General features: G+C 44.8%; 1 protein-coding gene across 2 annotated transcripts in view; it reads right to left on the bottom strand.

Moving 5' to 3' along the window:
• Positions 1-24,041, bottom strand: part of RPS6KA3 (ribosomal protein S6 kinase A3) — a 540,094-nt gene that overhangs the window by 129,580 nt on the left and 386,473 nt on the right. For both annotated transcript variants that reach the window (XM_069205007.1, XM_069205008.1), the window contains exon 17: positions 22,471-22,629. In XM_069205007.1, coding sequence (XP_069061108.1) covers positions 22,471-22,629 — 159 coding nt within the window. The remainder of the gene's footprint in view (positions 1-22,470; positions 22,630-24,041) is intronic.

The raw sequence follows: 24,041 nt of genomic DNA, 5'->3' as shown, positions 1-24,041 counted from the left end.
GGTGAGGAAGCAGGCGGAGGACACGGCGTTGACTTGCTTGGTCATGGTGAGAAGAGGGTCCAAGATGAAGCCGAGGTTGCGGGCGTGGTCTGTGGGGGTCGGTGCGGTGCCGAGGGGCGTGGGCCACCAGGAGTTGTCCCAGGCGGACGGGGTGTTGCCGAGGATGAGGACTTCCGTTTTTTCAGAGTTCAGCTTTAGGCGGCTGAGCCTCATCCAATCTGCAACGTCCTTCATACCCTCTTGTAGGTTGGTCTTGGCGCTGGCGGGGTCCTTGGTGAGGGAGAGTATAAGTTGGGTGTCGTCGGCGTAGGAGGTGATGATGATGTCGTGCTTGCGTACGATGTTGGCGAGGGGGCTCATGTAGACATTGAAGAGTGTCGGGCTGAGTGATGAGCCTTGGGGTACGCCGTAGATGATCTCGGTGGGTTCTGAGCGAAACGGAGGGAGGTAAACTCTTTGGGAACGGTTTGAGAGGAAGGAGGCGATCCAGTACAGGGCCTGGCCTTGGATTCCGGTGGAGCTGAGGCGGGTGATTAGGGTGCGGTGACAGACGGTGTCAAAGGCAGCCGAGAGGTCGAGCAGAATGAGGGCGACTGTTTCACCGTTGTCCATCAGGGTTCTGATGTCATCAGTGACGGAGATGAGGGCGGTTTCAGTGCTGTGGTTGGTTCGGAATCCGGTTTGTGAGGGGTCGAGCAGGTTGTTGTCTTCCAGGAATGTGGTCAGCTGTTTGTTGACGGTCTTCTCTATTACTTTGGCTGGGAAAGGCAGAAGAAAGATGGGGCGGAAGTTTTTCAGGTCGCTCGGGTCAGCCGTAGGTTTCTTTAGTAGGGCGTTGACTTCGGCGTGTTTCCAGCATTCGGGGAAGGTAGCAGAAGAAAAAGAAGAGTTGATGACGGTCTGGAGGTGCGGGGCGATGATGTCGTCGGCTTTGTTAAAGATGAAGTGCGGGCAGGGGTCCGAAGGGGCACCGGAGTGGATAGAGTTCATGATGGATTTGGTTTCTTCCGTGTTTATGTGGGACCAGTTGTTGAGGGTGATGGCCGTGGATGCCGGTTCGGTGGTGTTTGATTGGGTCTGGGGTCTGAAGCTGTCGTGGAGGTCGCTAATCTTGCGATGGAAGAAAGTGGCGAGGGATTCGCACAGATCCTGTGAGGGCGTGACGGCGTTGGCGCTGGGGTTGGAGAACTCCTTGACGATGCTGAAGAGTTCTCTGCTGTTGTGTCTGTTTTTGTCCAGTCTGTCGGTGAAAAAGTTCCTTTTGGCAGCGCGGATCAGGTGGTGGTGTTCGCGGGTAGCGTTCTTGAGGGCGGTCATGTTGTCAGTGGTGCGGTCCTTGCGCCAGGCTTTCTCAAGGGCGCGACAAGTTTTCTTTGATTCTTTGAGGGTGTCAGAGAACCAGAGAGGTTTTTTGGTGTTGGTCTGTCGATGCGTGCGTTTGAGGGGAGCAAGGATGTCTGCGCAGTTGGAGATCCAGTTTGTGAGGTTGAGGGCTGCATCGTTTGGGTCGGTGGTGAGGGTGGGTTGGTTGGCGGCGAGTGCGGAGAAGAGTTGCTCTTCGGGGATCTTGTTCCACTGTCGACGAGGGATGGGTTGGGTGCGGAGGTGGCGGGTCTCGCGTCGGAAAGTGAAGTGGACGCAGCTGTGGTCGGTCCAGTGTAGGGCGGAGGCGTGGCTGAAGACGACGTGTTTGCTGGCGGAGAAGATGGGGTCAAGCGTGTGTCCGGCGATGTGGGTGGCGGTGTTCACCAGTTGTTTGAGGCCGAGGTTGGCGAGGTTGTCGAGCAGGGTGGTGGTGTTGGGGTCGTTGTTTTGTTCCAGATGGAAGTTGAGGTCACCTAGGAGGATGTAGTCCGGCGAGGCGAGGGCGTGCGGGGAGATGAAGTCTCATTGCTCATTGTGTTCTAAGTGAGGATCTGTAGAGGATGTTTGCCATTTCAGCAGACCGCGTACTCATTATCGGTTCCAGGCCCATCGCATCAGAACACTAGGATGGGTGCTTTCAAAGACCAGGATAATACACTCTCCTTGCCCAGTCCGGTGCCACTAAGATGACTTGGCCCAGTTGGTTTTGATCTTCAGAACCCAAGGCAGGTGGGGTAGTGGCAGGAATGCATACAGGAGTCCCAAGCTCCACTCTAGGCAGAATTCATCTCAGCGCAACAGCAGTCTTGGGAACCTCAATACAATGTCCTGTATGGCCTTCAGATTCATCGGAGCACAGTCATTACAGGCTCTGGATTCGTGCTCCAACCCCAGGCACTTTAAATATTCTCTGTTAGAGTCCGTAACACACATTCTTACACAGCCTGCCCCAGTTTTTTTTTTTTTTTTTTTTTTATAAATGGGGTGGCATTTACCCTTGCACACCGAAGTAAGAAATTTGAAAAAAAGGATTAAAACATGCCCAAGGAGAAGCTCCTAATCAGTGTCTGAAGGCACAGTAAAGACGGAACTGATGTCAGTGTGCATGGGTGTCACTTCTATGTGGGCTCGGTTTGTCACTTCTGGAGTGAAACTACATTTGCGCACAGCTGCACGCTATCTACTGGAGCACAGGACTACTTTGAAATTTTCAGATCTAGTCTGACGCCCTAGGGAATTTTTTACAAGGTGAGGAACCTGCAGCAGGAAGAATTCATCAGACGTTTAGGAATAGCAAACGCCCCCCAAAAAAAAAAAAAAAAAAAAATATATATATACCATCTAATTGGTTTCCAATTTTTTCATTTTAGTAATATACAAAACATTAGAGAAAACAATTCCGTCAACATTCACATGTCCCCTAGATGCTTCGTCAATAAACACAGTCATAAAAAAGTGAAATCATCTCAAACCCTCACACCCACTGGCTTATTGACATTTTCAACATTCATTGCTACATACAAAAGCCTGCTCAAAATAAACTTAGATTGTATCTTGCAGTAACATTGCGCTTTAAGATTTACATTTTTTTCTGGTAGCTCCATCCTATGTTTCGAGGTGGCCCAGATCATCTTCCATTTCTTTGCGCATCTGAGAACATCCTACATATTACCTCTTAAATTCCCATAAACAAATCCATCCCATTCTGCAATTCATCCAAGCGTTGGCATTTGTGCATTACGGCAATGTTTATCAGTATTCCCCCTTGCTAGAACCAGACCCATAACACACTATTTTTTTAAAACATTTTGTCATATTCCTAGTAGGGTTAAATGTGTGACTAGCTATACCTGTAAGTCAGTATCCATTGTCGGGTCAGTGTTTCCTCTTGCCGCCCACAACACAATCCCTCATCTCCACCCACCAAAAATCATGTATGGCAGAACACACATGTAATAAAATGTACCCATCTCCAAGCTCACACAAACAATGCAAGTTGGTATAGGAACCAAACTCCTCCAAAACAAACTGGATCCACAGCAATATAGGATATACAATTTGGAGCTTAACTAATCATAGTGGAAGCTGGAAGACCACCTCCCTAAGTTAAGCAAGTATTTCATCCTATTCCATCTCACTTAACAGGCCTAAGCCCCAAATACCACAATCCTAAAATTTACCAATGAACAACTTAACTTTGGAAATGCTCTTTCTGGTTGATACTCTATTTAACCACAGATACCTTAGCTTTAGACTATCCCTAGGTGTCAGACTGGATATTGATGATTTTTCTGCATGGGCACTGCATGCCACTAGGCGGTGTCCTTTAGCTCTACATCAACTGCTTCACATTGGAAGTGATGGCTGGACCCCGTACAGGAGCCACCCAACTGTGCTGACATCTGATTCGTTTTTTAGACAGTCCATTCCTTAGGATGCAGACCTCTACCCCCATTAAAAACAAAATTATGGGTCAGGTGGGCAGATCTCTAAGATGGGACCTTTTTAGATGGAAAAGTCCATTCTGCACAACAGGGAATTTGGAGGGTGGTGAGGCATCTGTGATAAGATAAGAGTATCCACCCTAGATGAGATAAGTGCTACCAAACGAAAGTAACTTGTTCTTCTTATAGATATTTCTAACTGCAGATTTCTCACCTTTAAAATAGATACCAAACAGTTACTCCACAGTGGTTGGTCTGTGGAATGACTCAAACCAAAAAGACCTGCAGGAATAAACATCCAAAATTACCTTCCTGTTGGACCTGGCTGTGAAGGCAATAATGCTTTGTGAATGTGTACACTGATGCCCACAATTAAGTTTGACAAATATCCATGACAGGCACTCTGCATGCTGGTGCAGTGGTAGCAGCCTTGGCTCTGGTGGAGTGGGCCCTCACTTCTGTAGGCTGCTTCTTGACCAAAGTGTAGCAGATCGTAATGTAGAAGATTATCCACTTTGAAAATGTCCTCTTCTGCACTGCACTGCCTTTCATGCCCCAGAGAACCCCACAGAGAACTGATCATCCACCTGATCCACTTTGGTACGATCAGTATTAAAGCTTAGCACCCTTTTGGAGGTCCAAGGCATAGAATCACTTGGGAGAAAAGCTGCTCTAGTCCTAAGCACCAACTTGTCTAGAATGGTGGTGGTGTAGGGCGGCTGGACTGACAAACCTAAAAGATCAATCATAAGATGAGCTAATGTGATTGCTATGAGAAAGCATTAGATTAAGCATCACTCAGACCAAGGATTGAGGCTGAAACATTGGGATCATAGCTTAAATGTCTTGGACTTCTTACTCCAAACAGAAGGCCCTGGGCTCAGAGCTGCAAGGTTCCCAGGCTTGGTTACCACTGGCAGGTTCACCCCCTCCCCCTCAAAACCCAAAGCCAGGTGGGCCCTCTAGATCCACTCCCAGCTCTGGACCAACACAGCCATAGGAGCCTCCTTCCACCTCACCTCCCTCCCGGTGATATCACTAGTACTGCTCCAATATGAGCCTATCATCATCATCTGCGACTCCAAACCAGCACTGTTTGACATTGTTGTTGTGCTGTCCAGGCCTTACCAACCACTGAACTTCCCGCCACTTGATAGTCACTTCCTCTCTGAAAGGGGAGATGGGGAGAAAGAGTTTGGTCTCATGGAGGAGGACTTGATCTAACTGAAAACTTGTAAGAAGATTTGGGTGATGCCAGTGGTTTGGACATTTCCCCCAGATACTGGCAAGCTTTACTCTCGGGACCAGCATTGGAGGAAGGTGCATCCTTTGCCCCAGGGCAAAAGGGGTCCTTGACCTGCAACTGTCAGCAGTCGAGGTCAAGACCACTGCGTTGAATGAAGTGCTAAAACCAGTAGTGGGTTCAGCTGGGCCCTTGCTCCCCTTAAATGAAGCCCTCACCAATATTCTCCTGGGGGTCTGGGATAACCCTTGCACAGGGGCCCCTGTGCACTGCATGATTGTCAGTCGCCATTGTTCCGCCCCAGGACACTGTACCTTTGTCTCCCAGCACCCCTCCACTGAAAGTTCCACCTCTGAGGTCAACCTAAATGCATACCCTCCCGACAGGGAATCCAAGAGTCTAGACAGCTTTGGGAAGCCTATTTTTTCTTTCACCAACCTAGCCTTGCAATCTGTGAACACCCCATGCCTCCTGGACAGATACTCCGATGCCTTGTGGGATTCAGATGCACAGCTGCTTCCTGGGCCGTGCCATCCTCAAACAAGACCGTGTGGAAGGCCGGGATGCAATAAAATTTGTTATCAGGTGCAGGCTGGGCACAATAGACTCCCAAGGCAGACCAGTGGCTTCTACAGTGGTGCTCTGTCGTCATGCCAGATTGCAGTCCACTGGGTTCTTGAAGAATGTTCAAGAGTCCCTGATTGACATGCCCTTTGACTGTTCTGGCCTATTTGGGAAAAAGGCACACACAGGCTTGGGTGCTTTTGAAAGACCCAGATCACCATCAGATCTCTTGGGCTTTCTTCATCTGGCCCAGGCTTAGCTGCAGTCCTTTCGTCCCTACTGCGGACGTGGTCAGGGAACTTATGGGCACCCACGATACCTGCTGGTAAAACAAACTTATCAGTCCTTTGGTGGACATGGCCACGAATCCCCTAAAGGACCTGGGAGTCAGGCCAAAGGAACTGCCCAGTCCCCCACCCCTCAAGCAGCCGCAATCTCAAAGCCTTTTTAGTACACCCTACATCCACAGCACAGCTATCCCGTTGGTGGCAGGTTCTGGCAGCACTTGTCCCAATGGTCTGCAATTACTTCAGACAAGGGAGTGCTTTAGACTGTGTGGAAGGGGTACACCCTACCATCCATGAAAACTCATCTGCATCTATCCTAAGAATGGTGGACAGAGGATCAGCTCTCCTTGCTCAGTCAGGAAGTGCAGGCTCTTTTGGCCAAAGGAGCAATCAAGAGGATGTCCACCCTAGATGTATCTTATAGTTGCTACTCCTGCTAGTTTCTGGAGCCAAAAGGATGGATGACCGTCCTATCTTAGAATTGCACCCTCTCAATGCCTTTAAGCAGAAAGAGAAATTCAAAATGCTCACCCTGGTTCAGGTCCGCCTTGGAGCCTCGAGTCTGATTAGTAGTGTTGGATTTGCAGGGTGAGTAATTTCACAACCCCGCCCTGGGAGCCCACAGGCATTACTTGTGGTTCACAGTGGTCCACAAGCATTTTCAGTTCACCGTCCTTCCCTTTGGCTCCACCAGTACCTCTCGGGTCTTCGCAAAAGTGATGGAGGTGGTTGCAGCTCATCTTTGTTAAGATTGAAGTTCCAGTCTTCCCCCTACCTTGATGACTAGGTGGTGAAGGTGGCGCGCCCTATACATCTTCACCCACCTCCAGACTATGGTGTACCTTTTACACTCATTGGGCCATTCTGGATACTCTCCACTTACCCTCCAGAACAGAGAGAGCAGGATATTTTAGGCTATGATCCCTATGTTTCGTCCTCAGCCCTGGATTTTAGTGAGGCTGACTGAGGCTGCTAGGTCTGGTGGCCTCCTACTGGTATAGCATAACAGAGGACATAGGCAGGCACTACAGTGGGATCTGAAGTCCTAGTGGGGGAAGCACCAGGGAAATCTCTCCAACCTTTTCCAGATTTTGAAGGAAACTACAAGACCTGCAGCAGTGGCAGATGAACCACGAATGGGCCAATGCCAACCCCCTTTCTCTTCCCCACCCAGATCTAACAGTGGTGACCGATGCATCACTTCTAGGTTGAGGTGACAATCTGGGAGAGGTGAGGATGAGAGGACTCCGGTCTGATGGAATCAGAGTTTCATATCAGTCTTCTGGAGCGGACAGTGATCTGCTTGGCACTGAAAGCCTTCCTTCCATCCATCAAAGAGGGGCTTGTTTAGGTGTTCATGAACAACATCACTGACATGTGGCATTACAACAAACAGGGAGGGGTAGGGTCATAGACCCTGTGCCAAGGGGTTTTGCGCCTCTGTGCTTGGCTGGAGCGCCAGGACATTTTTCTGATGGTACAGCATCTGGTAGGCTCCTTGAATACTGGGGCAAACAAACTCAGCTGTTGATGCTTTGAGGATCATGAATGGCAACTACACCCAGAGGTGCCATTGGTGTATCTGTTTGTCACTGCTGAGAATGCACACTTTCAACACTTGTGCTCGTTGGAGATTTACTCAGAGACACATTCCGTCTAGAGTGGAACTCGGGACATCTCTATGCCTTTCCATTGATAACACTCCTGCTCGAGTTCTCAAGAACATCTGGACCGATTGGGACCAGGACATACTAGTGGCTCCAGACAGGGCACAGAAAGATCTGTATCTCAAACTTCTGAGCATTGGTCCTCCAATTAGGCCGTCCCTTTAAGACGATCTCATGCCGTAGCAGGGTAGCGTCCTGCACCCAAACATGCGCATAATCCATGCATGGAGACTGAGCTGCAGCAGTAGTTGAGGGTTTTCGATCTTCCTCTCAGTTCTGTACGGTCATCCTGGCAGCAAGGCATCCTGAACTGTACACAACCACCGCTGGGGTACGTTTGTGGCCTGGTGCTCATGACTCTTTCGGCATCACTGTCTGAAGTGTTGTTTGTTTTCTCTTAATTTTGGCAAAGCCCAGCCCTGGGCACTGTTAAAGGTGACCTGTCAGCCATCTCAACTTTACTGCACTTGTCAGACCAGCCTTCCATGCTTAAGTAGTCTGTTATGACTCGTTTCCTGAAAGGTTTACAGCACTTGTTCCCTCCAACCCCCTTTGTGATGGCATAATGGGACCTCAATTTGGTCCTCCCGTTTCTGATGTGTTCTCCCACTGAGCCATAACAGAGATGTCCTCCGACTCTAGACTCACAAATCGGTCTTTAAATGACTATTAAATCTTCCAGGAGGGTCAGCAAGCGTCAAGCTTGGTTAGTTCAACTTTCCTTACATCAGCTTTTCCCTGATAAACTGGTCCTTTGGACATATGCATTCTTCCTGCTGAAGGTTATCACTCCCTTCCACACTGGCCAGAGTATCACTCTACCTACCTTCTTAGTCCCGGTCTCATGCCTCCAAGGAGAAAGAGACCCCCCTCACCTGGACCCCAAGAGAGGATTTTTGTTTCACATTAATCACACCAAAGACCACTGAATGTACAATCAGCTTTTTATCTGGCTCACTGGACAGAAAAAGGTGCAAGCCTGGGCAGAAGCGAACCATCTATTGATGGATTGTACTCTGCATTAAGATCTGCTATGCACTACCTGAAAAGCAGCCTCCTGAGGGCTTGTGGGCCCATTCCACCAGTGCAAAGACTGCTACGTCTGTGTTGGCACGTGGGTTAACTGTCCTGGACATCTACAAAGCCACTACGTGGGAGTCACTCTACACGTTCACAAAGCACTACTGCTTTTATAGTCAGGTCTGTTGAGACATACACTGTACCTGTTCAGTCCTCCGCAACTTTTTGGGTTGAACCAGTTCACAGACCCACCGCTGGGGAGTTATTGCTTGGGTATCTATGGTAAGGAATCTATGGTGAGTTGTCTCTCTGAGAAGAACAAGTTACCTGCGGTAATGCTTTTCTGGCAGAGACTAACTACAGATTACTCATTGACCCTCATGTCCTCCCCTCTCTGCAAAATTGGCTCTTCACCCAAAAGATTTGATAACAATCTGCACACTGGTCACCCACTTATTTTTACGTGGCTCTGCATTTTTTAAACGGAAATCGTCACAAAAGAAACTGATGTCAGAGTGCAGGGTGGTGCTTACACGGGCACCGCAACGTTACTTCCATCATGGACAACGCTGAGACGATTGACACTCACCTACTGGTGTGCAGAGGTACTGCTCAAGATTTTCCGGATCCAACCTGATACCTGGGGAAAATTCTAAGGTGAGGAATCTGCAGTTTAAGAGTGTCTCTACCAGAAAAAGCATTGCCAAAGGTAAGTAACTTGATTGTTAATAGGTTCACTTTGACATTTTCGAAGAAACTGGTAGAGCCGCCACAAGTGTGGCAGGGAATGGCGTTGAAATAGATTATGAATTGTGCCACTCAAACTACCATGTCCAAGGCAGAAGGGCAATATTTGTTTTGTGGCATTCTGCCATTACACACAAGGCCTACAAAATGGCCAAAAAGGGGTCAGGAGAGGTCTTGAATGACCATTTGCAACATCTCCCACAACAATTGAGTTTAATGGACTGGAAGGCAAGTTGCCTTTGTGGACTGAACAGCAAAGTTCCCCCAAAGAAAACACTTTCTTCTACATGGCATCAGTCTTTTTGGACTCAATACCTGGAGGAGAAATAGGCAAAGAATCTGTACTCTGGCTAGAGAAAGGAAATGTCTGATACAAAACTCTTCAGTGAAGAATGAGCAATCAGGCATTTTGGTTCTACAGTCATCAGGCGATAGTGGTGGGTATTCTGGTAGTTTACAGACTGAGTAAAAGTTGGCTTGTACCATGCAACTAAGGAGGTCCATCAGTGCCTCACTGAAGGGGCGCAAAGGCTTGACCACTGAAAGACATGCGGCAATATTTTAGGGAGGTTAGCCTTGTACTCTTCTACAGGCAATGGCAGCTCAAGGGCTTCCACACCATGTGCAAGAGCAATAAATAAAGAAACTTCTCAAAATACTGATCAAAGGGCACTCCAGATCCACCTCTGAGGAGGAGTCCAGGTCACTAATATTCTGCACGGCCAGATCGTCACCAACATTCGTAATAGTGAGGGGATGGAGAAGATGATTTCCACCTCTCTGCAAATATCATTGTGGAAAATAATGTTGGGCATCTGAAATGGGTCCAAATTGGAATGAAGGCAAAGTTAAAGTTGTTGTTAACCAAATGTTCACTAATACTTGTAGATTCTTCGCGGTCAGGCTGGTGCCTTAAGTCAGAAGCCACTTTTTAAGACATTCAGTGGAGGAAGGGCATCAGCTGTGCACAGGCTGGAGCTAGCAGCAGAAGCCTAGTTGGGGCCATGCAGGCTTTCTGGGGGTGCGCAAATATGCCAGAGGTAGCTGGAATGGAATGGAAAAGGGTTATCACTGCCAGGTTGAAGGCTGCGATCTGCACTGGATAAGCACCAGTGGTTGGAAACTCAAGCCCTGTATCTACCGGATCAACCTCTGAAGTCAAGGCCAAGGTTGGAGAACAAGGCCGTCAATCGAGAGGCTTAACCTTGAACTGAAGCAACATCAAAAAGCTGCAGAGTCCCTCCTGTTATGTTACTTCTAAGACTTTTCTTTCCTTTAGAGGAGAAGCAATACGAGGAATTACCTTCTGTATGTGAGCCTGGGCACGCATGGGAGCTGGATCTCGAATGGCGCTGATTCCCTTGATGTTTATCTTGAGCCCACACAGTGAAGAGTTTGGCCTCCATCTCCTTGGCAGCACTTGCATGCACGTGGCAACATTTCTAGCTCAACTTGGGAGTAGTGCATTGGCTTTAGGCTCTGGATCAACATCGAAAGGCACAGAAAAGAAATAACCGATGTCAATGTACTGGGGTGATTCCTTATATGTTTGTGATATATGTCACTTTTGGGGGACACCACCAAACGTAGAGACTGAACTAAGGCACCATCTATCTGCATCACCTACCAAAGCCAGGGAGCTATTTCAGGTTTCTGGATCCAGCCATACACATCGAGGGTATTGAAGAGGCAAGAAACATGCAGGCAGAACTGTGCATCAGAATGCAAGCTGCATGTACAGCATGCCGAACAATGGTGCTGGAGGCAAATCTTGCAACTCAATGCAACCACTTTCTTGGAATCCCTATCTGGGTCAGCAGAATCGAATGCATTTTGTTTCCAATTAAAATGCATGTGATCAACCAGACTTGGGTGACTGATGGGAAAACAAAAATGGGCAATGGTGTATTCGGTAGTGCTGTCCATGGGCTCATCTCTAGCCATCCACTGACATGCCTTGATACATTCCACCTTTTTTTCAGGTGATGTCTAAGCCAGCCTTATGAACATTCACTTTAATTGAGAACAATGACTCAACACGGGAGCTCTTCAAACGGGGTCTGGCTACAGCCCAACCCTTCTATTAGCTTCCCCTGTTCATCAGCCGCAGCACAAGTTAAGGGATATTCAGGAGGCTGTTTTTCAGCTGCACTAGCCCTAATAGCCCTTGCAGCAGCCCAAAATATTTATCTGGAGCTACAGAGTGTGTGGATGCTTCAAAGGCTGCAGAGGACAGCAGCAACAGTACTGTTCTCCTCGTCCTTTGCAACCCTTCACCTTACAAAAGTGCTTGAACTCTCATTTGAGCAAGCTCATGTGGCAGGCCTGTGAAGGGAGCTTCCTTTCAATTACCATGTTAGCAGCCTATCCCAATGGACCATTTGGTGTTATACATTGTTTTTCCTTGTTGTTGAATAAGGCTACGTCTTCAAACTTCCAGAACCTGTCTTCTCTGATTCTTCTGTTCTCTCTCATGTCAGACGACCATAAACACATTCTGCAGACTATTCTCGCTCTGTTGAGCAAAAAGGCAGTGGATTTGATTATTTGATTCCAAAGAATGAGATTGTTTGAGGATGCTACTTCAATTTTCTTGTTCCCAAAACAGATGGTGGCCTCACTCCACTGAGTACCTCCACATTCTGAATGCCTTTCTCTGCAAGGAGAGGTTTAATATGCTGTCCCTTGGCCATTTGTCTCTCAGCTTAGGGACAATGTTGTCTTTGTCTTGCAGGCTGCGTATTTTCAGGATGAAAGCACTTCTGCATGAGGTTTGTGGTTGGCACCACCCATGGCCAATTTATGGTTCCACATCTCGGGGTAAATTCTGCTGTGTACCATTATACAAGTTGTACATGGTTGCAGCACGTCTTTTTGGATTGAGAATCTCTGTATTCCTGAACCTGACAACTGCTTGATGAAGAGGGGATCCCACGGATGCTGTCAGGCGACAATTTCATTTCTACAGCTTGGGATTTTCAATCAAACATCCCAAGCGACACTTAGCGCTCCTAGTGTTTTCTCTTCATTGAAGTGGAACTGGCCCTGGTCTACCGCAAAGACTTCTTACCTCATTAGCACATTAAGAACAATGAGGCTACAATTTCAAGGGGTTCCAGCTTGCATAATCCTCCAACTGCTTCATACAGTTCCTGTTGCAGGAAACCCCTTGGTGATGAGTTCTGAATGAGGTGGGGTTTTCATGTCCTCTACTCATATCCTCCTCTCACTCTGACCCAGAAGAAAATGCACCTGGATAGTGTACTTTTAATCTTAAGGCCAAGCAGGGTGTGGTTTTCTGACATGCTCCAATGTTCCACCTTTCACAGTGCTCTTCCTTCTCTTCTACTCAGGGTGGACCTCCTCTCATGATGTGAGAGATGGGTGTCCGCATCTGAACCTCCAGAGCCTTCACCATTATACTTAGGAATGTAGCAATGCAATTTGTGCTCCTTTGACTTGCCTGTGGAGGTGGTGGATGTCAGCTTGTTGCCCCTCTACCAAATCGGTTCATTCTGGTTGTTGGTTCTGGTTCATTTCTTGGCGTGTCGAAGATGAAATTAGCCACCTTGAGGTGTGCTTACTGACATGCTGTACTTTGTGCTACCTTCAGCCAGCAAGGATATGATTTGGGCACTATTTTTCCATGACTCCTCTATTAGAGAAAAAGCGCTCCCAACCTATCTCACCAGCTGTTAGAAATTGGGTCTCTAGTTGGCAGAGGTATGCACATATCCTTGTAGGGACCCACAATCCTAGTCAGAGTAAGTGACAACACAACCTAAATTGTTCTGTGCTCACTCTGTGGTAGTTTGACATACAGGAAGACTGAAAACACCAAAAAAATACTCCGACAGGTTAGAAAAGAGAGACTATTTATACGAGTAAAACAAGATCAAAACAACAAAAATGCAACCAGTAGAAGTCGAAATATACATTTTTAAAGAATAAACTTGAAATAGTGCTCAGAAGTCACCAGTGGTCAAAGGGTTACTTGAGGTTCGAGAGACTGGCTCAAATTCAAAAGTTCAGGCAGATCGCGATGCAGGGTAGGCTGACTACAGAACCCACACATGGTCCGTTGAAACCGTACCTTGGATGAAGCAATGCGTTGTTGTCAAGAGCATGTTGCACCAGTATTTTCCATGCAGTCAGGTTAATGCGTCAGCGGCAAACTCCGTTGAAGTGAATGGCATGTGTTGCAGTCGAGTAGTGCAGTGCATAGTCGTAGGGCCGTGCAGGCTGTGAAACTGCTGTTGAATGGTCTCTGCATCGAAGGAGCGATGCAATGAAATGTCACCTGCACTCTAGGCGATGCGTCAGCTTTTGAAGAAATCAGCTGCAGAACCCACTTTTGAAGCCCAGAGGTTGGAAGGGGCTCCTCAGGCAAGGATGAGACTCTCAGAAGTCAGAGGCCAGCAGCACCTGAGTTGCAGACAGCCTTTGCTGTCCCTGAGACTGCGGGAGAACATTGGGCAAGTCAGCAAGCCTTTAGAGATCACTTTTGAGGGAAGGCAGAGTCCTTCCAGCAGAGCCAGAAAGCAGCAAAGCAAAAAGCAGAAAAGCAGTCCTTTCAGAAAAACAGTCCAGTTGAGTTCTTTGAGCAGCAAAGCAGTCCTTCTAACAAAGGTTCAGTTCCCGATCCAGAAGTGTCTGACCTTGGGGATCAGAGCCACAGTACACATACCCAAAAGTGCCTTTGAAGTAGGAGAGACTTCAAAGAGTGGATTTGAAGTGCACCAGTACCCCTTTTCTGTCTCCCAGGCTGTCTGTGGGGAGGAATCAGACCCTGAGAAGGGGCAAGCAACTACCCTTTGAAGTGTAAGTGTAAGCACCTCCCATCCTCCCTACCCAGGAGGACCCATCAGCATGCAGGTGAATGCAGATGCAGTTGAGTGTCCTATGTTTGTGGCTGTCTGGATGGAATGCACAAACGTAGCTGTCACCCAGCCCAGACCAGATGCGTACTGCAGACAAGTTTTATGGCACGGAGCAGTAAGAGCAGACAAAATGCCTACTTTCTAAAAGTGCCATTTCTAAAATAGTATTGTTAAATTTGACTTTACCAGTAAACAGGATTTATCATTACCATTCCAAAGATATGAAACATAATGTAGCTACTCCTTTCTAATCAGGGATTACAGCTTAAAAGTATATTAAGGGATTCCCAATGCTGGCCTATGAGAGGAGTTGGCCTCAAAGTAGTTAAAACAACTTTAGGCGTTTTTGATATCCAGGACACGTAAAACTTACACCTACATGTCCTGCCTATTAAATACACTGCACCCCGCCCTGTGGGTCACATAGAGCCTACCTTAAAATTGACATATGTAAGAAAAGGGTAGTTTAAGGCATGGCAAGGGGTTTTAAATGCCAAGTTGGGGTGGCAGTAAAACTGCACACCCAGGCCTTGCAATGGCAGGCCTGAAACATGGTTAAAGGGCTGCTTATGTGGGAGGCACAATCAGAGCTGCAGGACCACTAGTAGCATCTCATTTACAGGTCCTGGGCACATAGGGTGCACTTGACTAGGGACTTATATGTAAATTAAATATGCCAATTGGGTGGAAGCCAATATTGCCATGTTTAGGGGAGAAGGCACAAGCACTTTAGCACTGGTCAGCAGAGGTAAAGTGTGCAGAGTCCTAAAAGCCAGCAAAAATGAGGTCATAAAAATGGAGGAGGCAAGCAAAAAGTTGGGGGAAGCTGACTAAGTTCTAAATTCTGAGGCTCTTTACTAAGACATTGCTGTCAGCTGACTTATTTACTGGTGTTAGACCCGACAGCAAATCAGGTCTAACATGTGAATGTCTAAACCAGCCAATTCGTCAGCTGACAGCAACTAAATCCAATGTCTCAGCAAAGAGCCTCAGAATGTAATTGTGGTACAAGGTAATTTAAGAGGATGTCCAAGACAATTATGTGAGGTGTCTGGGACAGGCCATGATGCTATAGGTTTGCGACTCAATTCCATACACCAGACGGCCATCAGGTAGCAGGATGTCAAATTATTTCAGTTAAGTCCCAGAGGGATTCTCACAAAAGGACTCCCTCTCTCCAAGATAAGTCATCCTCCAGGGAATGGTCTCTCAAAAAAATCTTCCAACAAAACACTCAATAGGGCAATAAGAAGTCGTCCTGTTTTTCCTTAAGGAATTGAGGAATTGGTCCCAATCCTTTGACTGTTCAAAGTAAAAAAGTAATTCCCTCATTTGATTCCCGGAGGGGTGGGGGTTTGAGCGTGGAAAGACTTCTGGGCCCCTAGAAATCAAGATCTTTGGGGCTGTGTCTCCCAAACCGTGGGTTGAGTGTCGATTTTTGGTGGGTCATTCGAGTCCAACCAATGAAGAAATATGCCTTTAAATTCTGAATCTATCTGGTCACATTTGACTTCTGTCTTTGAAGTGCAGCAAAGGTCAAGCTATGTCATCCGTCAAAATCATGTTTTTAAACTTCTCTCACCTTGCAGTCAGAGGAAAAAAAGTGAAGAACTATTTGACAATCTTGCTGACGTACAGTTTGTGAAATGAAAGACTGTAGGATGTCATGTTTTTACAACACAAAAACATGTAAATACCTGTAAATGAACTGTACACATTCGGAAGTTAGGAAAGTAAAAATGAAGCACATTTAACAATGATTTTAATAGGATCAAAAAAAGTTAAGACGATTTACTGTGATGGACAAATGATATTCCTTAACAACCAATTTCCACACATTATTATTTGTGTCCAATATAGTTTATCAATAAAACTGTCTGTGAAATTGTAGTGGTCATTTCAATAGAAAATGGGCTATCTGTAAGTGAATGTGTGCTACTACAGAAAGCTTTAAACGTTAAAAAAATTGCCCACCTCATGTCCATTAAAGATAGGTGGTTCACAAAAGTTTCTTGTTCTAAAAATTGTGCCTTGATTATAAAACAATTAGGGAGCAATGCTTGAAACACTTCCACAAGACATTTTCTCCTTGACAGTGGACCACAGGCCTTAAGCAAACCTAATAGGAGTTCCTCACCTGCAGTGTTGGAAAATCTTAATTTAATTAAGGGCATGGAGGACAGTATTATCCCTCCACAATGCTTTCTGTATTTCTGATATGCCTGAAGTAGCTGAAGTATGCAGAAATAATTATCTCACCACCATTAACAACACCGAAGATGTGATTTGTGGGTACTTCTCAGAAGGTTTTCATCTCACTTCCGACATTAGTGATTATCCTGTTCATCATTCATCTCTTTCATCGCACTTGACTCTCATGCAAGCAAAGAGGACAAGCTGCTCCCTATCAAGAGTACTCTAAGGTCCTATGTGCTGTGATATGCATTTCTTCTCTAGTGTTTATCACTGGTTGCCCATTCACTGGGGCTGCTAGGAGCTGTAGTTTTGGTATTTTTTCTTGCCTTCTATGTACTAAAAAGTAATATAATTTTTTTTTTTTAAAAGACAGTATATATTACCCACCTTTTCAATAATAAAATTAGGACATTCTGATACTACTGGTTAGGAAACTCAGCACTGTCTGAGGAAGGGCCTAAAGGAGCCATGCTTTTAAGATAAGCCACTGTTGAAAGGGTGTAGCATTTGTCCACCATAGCTTGCTAGATAGTCCTGCCTCAAGGGAAATCCAGTGAGTGGGGGAAAGGAGACAAATTCTGTATAGGCTGTACCACAAGATGGATCCAATGTAGAATTACTAATGGACGATTTAACGAGAAATGGCCCACTCCAAGATTTTCATTCCAAGTTGGAGGAATGGAGGTAGGAAAAGGACTGAAGGCAGGTTTCCAAATGCAACAAGTCTTACTGGTTGAATGAATCATTGACTATTTGTTGAAAAGGCTTTTAGGGACAAAATATTACTTTCAAATCGAACAAGTTTATGAGGAGGGATGCACCTCATCTGTCTCAAACACATTTTGAAGAGATCCTCTATTGGGCAGCCAAACCAGATTTCAACCTTCAATAGGGAGTATAGTTTGTGAATAAGACCTGTATGTTTTCAAGTCATGGTCTACCCTTTTTTTTTTTTTTTTTTTTTTTAAAAGAGAATGTTGGTTTGGTGGTGTGCATTTGGGCTTATTTGTATGTTGATCTGTGCGTTAAAAGAAACATGCTGTTAACGCACCATTTTGCCAATGACAAAGCTGCCTGTCTTCCTCACTCACCCTCAACCCTCCTTGAGAGTCAGCCAGGTTAAAGATTTTATTGATAAGCGGGAGACTGTGTTGCTTCTTCTTTAGTTGGTTATCCGTGTGAACTAAATTGCACTCCTTTATTATTAATCACACAAGGTACTGGTTTGTCGGCAAAGCGGTTTAAAAACCAGCACATTAATCTGATGTAGCTCAGAAAATCATGCTTAACTGCCAAGTGACCCTATGTAATACGATGCATCATCCCATACCTGTCTTTTTAATCAACAGCACTTTTGAGTTCTGAAATGTGCAGTTTTGCTTTGAATTTTCACAAATAGACATTCAAAAATTCAAATGTGTATAGTACTGTACGATTAAAAATTCAGGACTGGCTTATGGCATCACAAAGGACATGAGGTAACTTGCCAGCTTTACATGCATCTCCTAACCATATACCATTCTCAGACATTTTTTTATATGATTTTTCTTATTTATTATAATGCTACCTTCCAATTTGCATCTCAATAAAGCTCAATGAATGTCTACATTTGCATCAGTTCGTCACGTGTCAGGCATGATTAGCACAACCAGTCTGTTCATTTTTTGCAGTTCAGTACTTTTAGTTTTAGTCTACCACTTATACAGCAAAAACAAATTTAGGACTGCCGGAATGGAAAGCAAAAATGAAGACTGCAATAGCTACCTATGCCTGTGGTATGCAGCACATAGAGAGATCTTAGAGAAAATGTGTTGAAATGAAACTAAGTATATAATCACTGAACTATCTAGTCTGTCTATGCCTGCACATTGTGCTGTTGTAGAGCCTTTTTAAAGCTCATTTATTGTATTTCTACTTTGTACATTTAGCCAGCAGAGATGTACGCTCACCTATCCAATGTTTTTTGTTTTGTGGCTATGGCCATCTTATGCCTCAGTCTCCAGGGTTTGCCAGCAGTCTGGAATTACAGGGGTTGGGGGAAGCAGCGAGAGATCGGGGTGGAAGGAACAAAGCAGAAGCCAGTAGGGGAAAGCACCAAAGGGGGTTTGGTTGGAGAGAGAGAAGCAACACAAGGGGATTTTAGTGCAGGGGAAGCCATATGAAGGACGCCAAGAGGGAAGCAAGTTAACAGGGAGAGAGATCAACATGGGGCACAAGGAAGTAAGCCGACAAGAGAGCAATGGGAGCGGGCAGAGGAAAAATACACTGGCAAGAGACCACAACACAGAGCACAGTGGAAGAGAAGCACACTAGGTAAACCGTTGGAAGGGTTTTACTCTCGAGGAGTGCTTATATAAAAATAGTAGTACCTGAAAAATGGTCAGTGGAAGGAACACAAGTAATGTCTCTTTACTACAGGTGAGGGACAAACAGCAGAGGAAGTAAAGCAGACACAAGCTAACAAGTAAGAAGCAAGCAAATGAGCATGACATTGAAACTGACCAACAGTAAGCAATGGGCGGACTCTAAGGCCCTGCAAGCTAACAATATATTTTGCAACAGACAGCACATGTGCGGTCTCATCAGCAGGACCTAAAAATTGACTTTTTCCCTATGTGAACATCACAACTTCTCTCTAAATGATACGCAATAGATCTAGCATTTTCTTGAGTTAGAGTTATTGGCACTGTAAATTAATAACTGGACTTTTCTTGATACATAAATTGGTCAACCCTGCGCCTCATAATTTCGTATTTTCCTGCCATATACTTCCAGTGACCCAGCATTTAACTAAAGCACTTCCATTTGCCTTCTTCCTCTATCTTAAAACGTATACAATTGTAATATAAACCTTTATCAGAAAAACTTTCGGCATTAGAGTGTAATGCTCAAAATACCATAACAAAAATATAATTTGGGACTGATTAGAGGGTGCAAGAAAAGAGGGGGTTGGGTGTAAAGATGGAGAGGACAAGCGGTGTAGTAATGGTGTCATGGGCACTGGAGTAAGGAAGGAAAATGGTTGACTGGAAATTCAGTAGGAAAAAAAGAGCAGTAATTAGAGTTGAGTGAGGTCCCATAGGTCTCTGGGCCGCGGTGCCACTGCACCTGTTGCTCCACTGATAACCAGGCCTCAGAAGAGAAAGTGGATTGGGCAGGAAAAGAGAAGTGAAAGGAACAGACAAAAGGAAGATAGAGAAGGGGTTGCAAAGCAGTAAAAGAAAGAAGGGAAAGAAAGAACGAGAATTAAAACACAACTAAAAAAAGAAATAGAGCAAACGTGTGGGACAGAAGAAAAAAGGGAAGGAAGCTAGCGAAAGTAAGATAAAGAGCAAAAAAATAATTAAAGAAGTGTGAAAGGAAAGAGAAAAATGAACATTAGAGAAAAAAAAGAGTTGGTGAGAGAGACAAGCAGCAAAAGAACCAGGGCATGTATGTACTGACATTTCCCACAGACACAGAATGGGAAAACCACATATAGACGGGAAAAAGAGGGATTTATAGTAAAATGTAAATTAACAGATAAAGTTAAGAAAAACACCAGAAAATGGAAGGAAGAAAGATATACAAAAAAAAAAATAAGTGAAAGGACGCATACAGAGTCAAAGGAAAGAGCAAATAAAAATGACAAAGAATGACGGTAAGAGAAAAAATAGTGAACGAATGAACGCTTGACGAAAAAAAAAGGAACTAAGCAAGGAGAGAAAGACAAGTTTTTTCGAGTTTGGAAGAGGGAATAAAAAAAAAAGGGAGAGCAGTACAAACACAGTTGAAATAAAGAGCTAAACTTAACGTGTGGATTTTTAGAGCTGGAAAAAGAAAAGTGGGGGAGAAAGAAAACATTGAGAGTAAACAGAGTAAAGGAAAGAAGGGAGTGTGATAGGTGAAACAGATCCTCCCAAATAAAGATGGCAACTAAGAATAGAATTAATTGGCTCTCCTATTTCCTCAAACAGAAGTCAGAGTGTGGAACAGCAGGGGGCACTGCAGAACAGCAGGAGGTGCATTAGCAGAGTTGCAGGTGAACCCCAATATTGGGGGGCTTCAGATCAGGATTGGGGGTATAGAGAGAGCTGTGTCCCAGCCTAGTGCTGGAATAACGGAAAGGCAGCGGGTGAGGAATGAGAAAGAGCACTGTGTAATTCCTGGCATTACAATAATGGCGCGCTGCAGGTATGGGCTGAGGTTCACTAACAGAATTGTATGTGGGCTGCAGTATTGGAATAGTAACGGGCACACAAGGTCAAAAGTGAGGTATGTCAATGGAGCTATGTGTGGAACCTAGTATTGGCGTGCCATTGTTGCAGAGTGTTAGCCTGCAGGTGCCCTGGTGAAGCTGCGAGAGGGGCCCAGCATGGGAGTGGCTTTGCCTTGAAGGACAGAAGCAAGGGGTGTGTGTGAGCCTTAGTACTGAGAAGAAACGTGCACTGAATGTTAGAATTGATGGATTCTGGTCGTCGTATGTGTCTATCTCGAACCGGATCGCAACGATACCGTCGAAAATCTTCCGTTTTCAGCTATCTTTCCGTTCCGAAACCCGGAGCGACAGGAACACGTCCGAACCCGATGGCGGAAAGAAAACAATCGAAGATGGAGTCGACGCCCATGCGCAATGAACACAGAAGGAGGAGTCACTCGGTCCCGTGACTCGAAAACACTTCTTCGAAGAAAAACAACTTGTAACACTCCGACCCAACACCAGATGGCGAGCTCATGCATACCATGTGTATCTACAGCGACAGATGCCATCGAACACAAAGTTAAAAAAAAAAGTGTTCTACAGACTAGATAAACAGGACAAAGCGTAATTATACAGTAGTTGGTCCCTGCTCCCACACAAAAGAAGGCGGGACAAAGAGGCATGACTGACCACTAGCAAGCAAGGATTTTTAAATGACAGACTAACAAATGAAATAGCTGGAAGCCCACAGAAGAAGTATACTTAAAAGTATACAAGAGGTTGTACACTTACGCTCGACCTAAAAACTAACTAAGGGTGGCCCATTATCAAAAACGAATAACTGATGAATGTGAGCTGATCAATGTGTAAAAGACACTTACAATAACCACTGGCTTATGGGGGCTGTCATTTTTCCCTTACCAGCCCCCACCAGATAATATATGTTTGTTAGACAGCAAAGCTATTTCTAAATAAACATATAAAGCTAAAACAACATGACAAAACTAGCTGTGTGTATTTAATCTCAACAATTTGGATTTGACTATCTGCAAAACAGTGGTTAGATCACTTAACTATAAATATTATCCCCATGGCTCAAATGGAAAAGGATTTAGCAACTTTCCACAAGCTGTATTTCTCAGAGGCCTGTAGCAAGGCACAGTTAAAAGGCAAACACATTAAATATAGTAGGACCCTCAAAATAGGAAAACTGAGACATTCCTGTACAGTGTTTAGCAACAATAGTGGACGCATTGTTTTATCAACCTCCTCAAAATATTCTCTCTATAAGTGTTTGGGGGAGGGTTATTTTAACAATTTTAATTCACGCTGATGTTTTCCCTGAAAAAAAATACACATCACCTACTGTTCTACAAATTATGGTATGTAGGCATTGTATAAGACCGAGAGGGCTAAAAATATATATATATATATATATATATATATCCTGAAAAATGTAGTTCAAACTGCATCAACATATCTAAATACTGGTCATTCATAAATGAGCTGAAAAACAGTTTAGGCAGAAATGAAAACTACCTCGAAACCCCCCCCCCCACAAAACTGACTAGCACATCAACTACTGCACTCCAACACCACTTAATCCCATTAATACTGAGAAGTGAACTTCATTAAAATGCAAAGATTTCTGCTTAAATGAACTATCAATCTGTTGGAGGTAAATGTGCAGCTGAAGGCAGAATAAGCATTGTTTGCATCCACTAAATTTGATACAGTTCACTGCAAAATTCAGTATGTGGCACGGCCACAGTAAGATGCTCTATTGAGAAATGTAATGCTTTTAGAATATTCTTTTACCATGCAAAAAGTACTATCAAATACGTTTGCAGAAGACATCTCTATCAATGGATACTTACTCCTTGTGCATGCAGATACTGCACAGTTTTTGATATTGTGTGAAGGACAGCACTGGCTTCTCGTTCGGAGAAAAATTTCTGCCTAAGAATTTTGTCCAGAAGCTCTCCTCCTTTCATGAGTTCTGTTACAACGTACACAAACTTCCCATCATCATACACCTGAAAAAGTAACAACATTATTGGCTGAAACAAATACTTAGTTCTGCAGTAGTTCAGAGAAATTCACTTCAAGTAACACCTAAAAACAGAAGGACATTTCTTCCCTTCAAATGATAACATTCATGCTCATGAACAGTGCATGTTAAGAAGATGAATACATCGAAGAACTCTTAAAAGTAACTGAATTCATAAACAGGCAAAACTAAAATAGGAACTATTTCAGACCTCAATTTCAGGAACCGTTTAAATCCAAATCATGCTGGGGTTAACCCAATGACATATCAGCAATATTAGCTACACATTTAAAAAAAAATTACAAAAATGACAATCACTTTTAGTGTGATAATCCATGGCATGGGGTGCTATAAAGGAAATGGCAGCAGTTTAAGACACTAGCCCCGTTCTCCTGGTAGACGTCCTTCACCCAACACATCCATGCAGTGCTACCATCCAACTAGCTAGCCAATTTTCACGGAGTTTACACAGTAAAGTACAACCACCTGTTAGCTGTTCAAGTGAGCGTTCACCTAACAGAACGAACAGGGGCAGTGCAGGAGCCAAGCCACTGTGAACTTTGTGTGGCCTGGCTTGCAGTGGTGAGGAGCAAGGTCAGTGTAGTAGGATTTGTGGATGGCTCAAGTGGCAATTTATCATACAAATGTGTCAATATTTATTTTACTAGTATGGGGAATACTTGTAATGTTAATTCCTGCATTGTTAAAAATAAAATGACCTCCGATCAAATCCCTGGTGCTTACCGTTTTCAGTATAGGCAAAATTGTGCTTGATGACCAGGTTTATTATTGAAAGAAGTGCATTTTATCTAGAAATGTTCGTAGTCAGCAGGCTCCCTTTCCAACCATGTTATCCCAAATTGTTGATTTAAATGTTGAAAAATAATAAGTGACGCCACACCCATCCAATTCCATTATTCTTTCATGCATGTGCACAACACAGATGTACACGCCTCCTCAATTTGTAGGTGACAAGGTGAGCCAATAACTGGCTGGGGGAGATGTGCGTATAATTTCTAATCATCTGGTGGCTAATGCATAAGGTCAGGACCAACTACAAAGCCTGCAATTTTCTCAAGTTCAAATGTCCCTAAATAATTGGAGAACATGGCTCTTGCTGTTGCTGACCAAATTCACTGGCTTCCTGATTCCACATTGATCAGTTTAACTTAATTTGGGTACAGTGTACTAGTCTCGTCTGCTAGCCATTCCTAGGATAATGGCGCAACCCAGAGAGAAGTGGTTGCACTCTACTGGGTCAAATCTGGGCTAAGACAAAGGGGAGTGGGCTGGCTACCTCACCCACAAGGTGCAACAGTTTCGGAGAAGGGTTCAAGAGAGTGTACATGCTGGTTGAAGTGTATGAATAGACAATATCAGCCACGCACTTGCACACAT

This window comes from Pleurodeles waltl, chromosome 8 (assembly GCF_031143425.1).
Source record: "Pleurodeles waltl isolate 20211129_DDA chromosome 8, aPleWal1.hap1.20221129, whole genome shotgun sequence".
Lineage (NCBI taxonomy): Eukaryota > Metazoa > Chordata > Amphibia > Caudata > Salamandridae > Pleurodeles > Pleurodeles waltl.
This window is presented reverse-complemented; position numbering and strand designations above follow the sequence as displayed.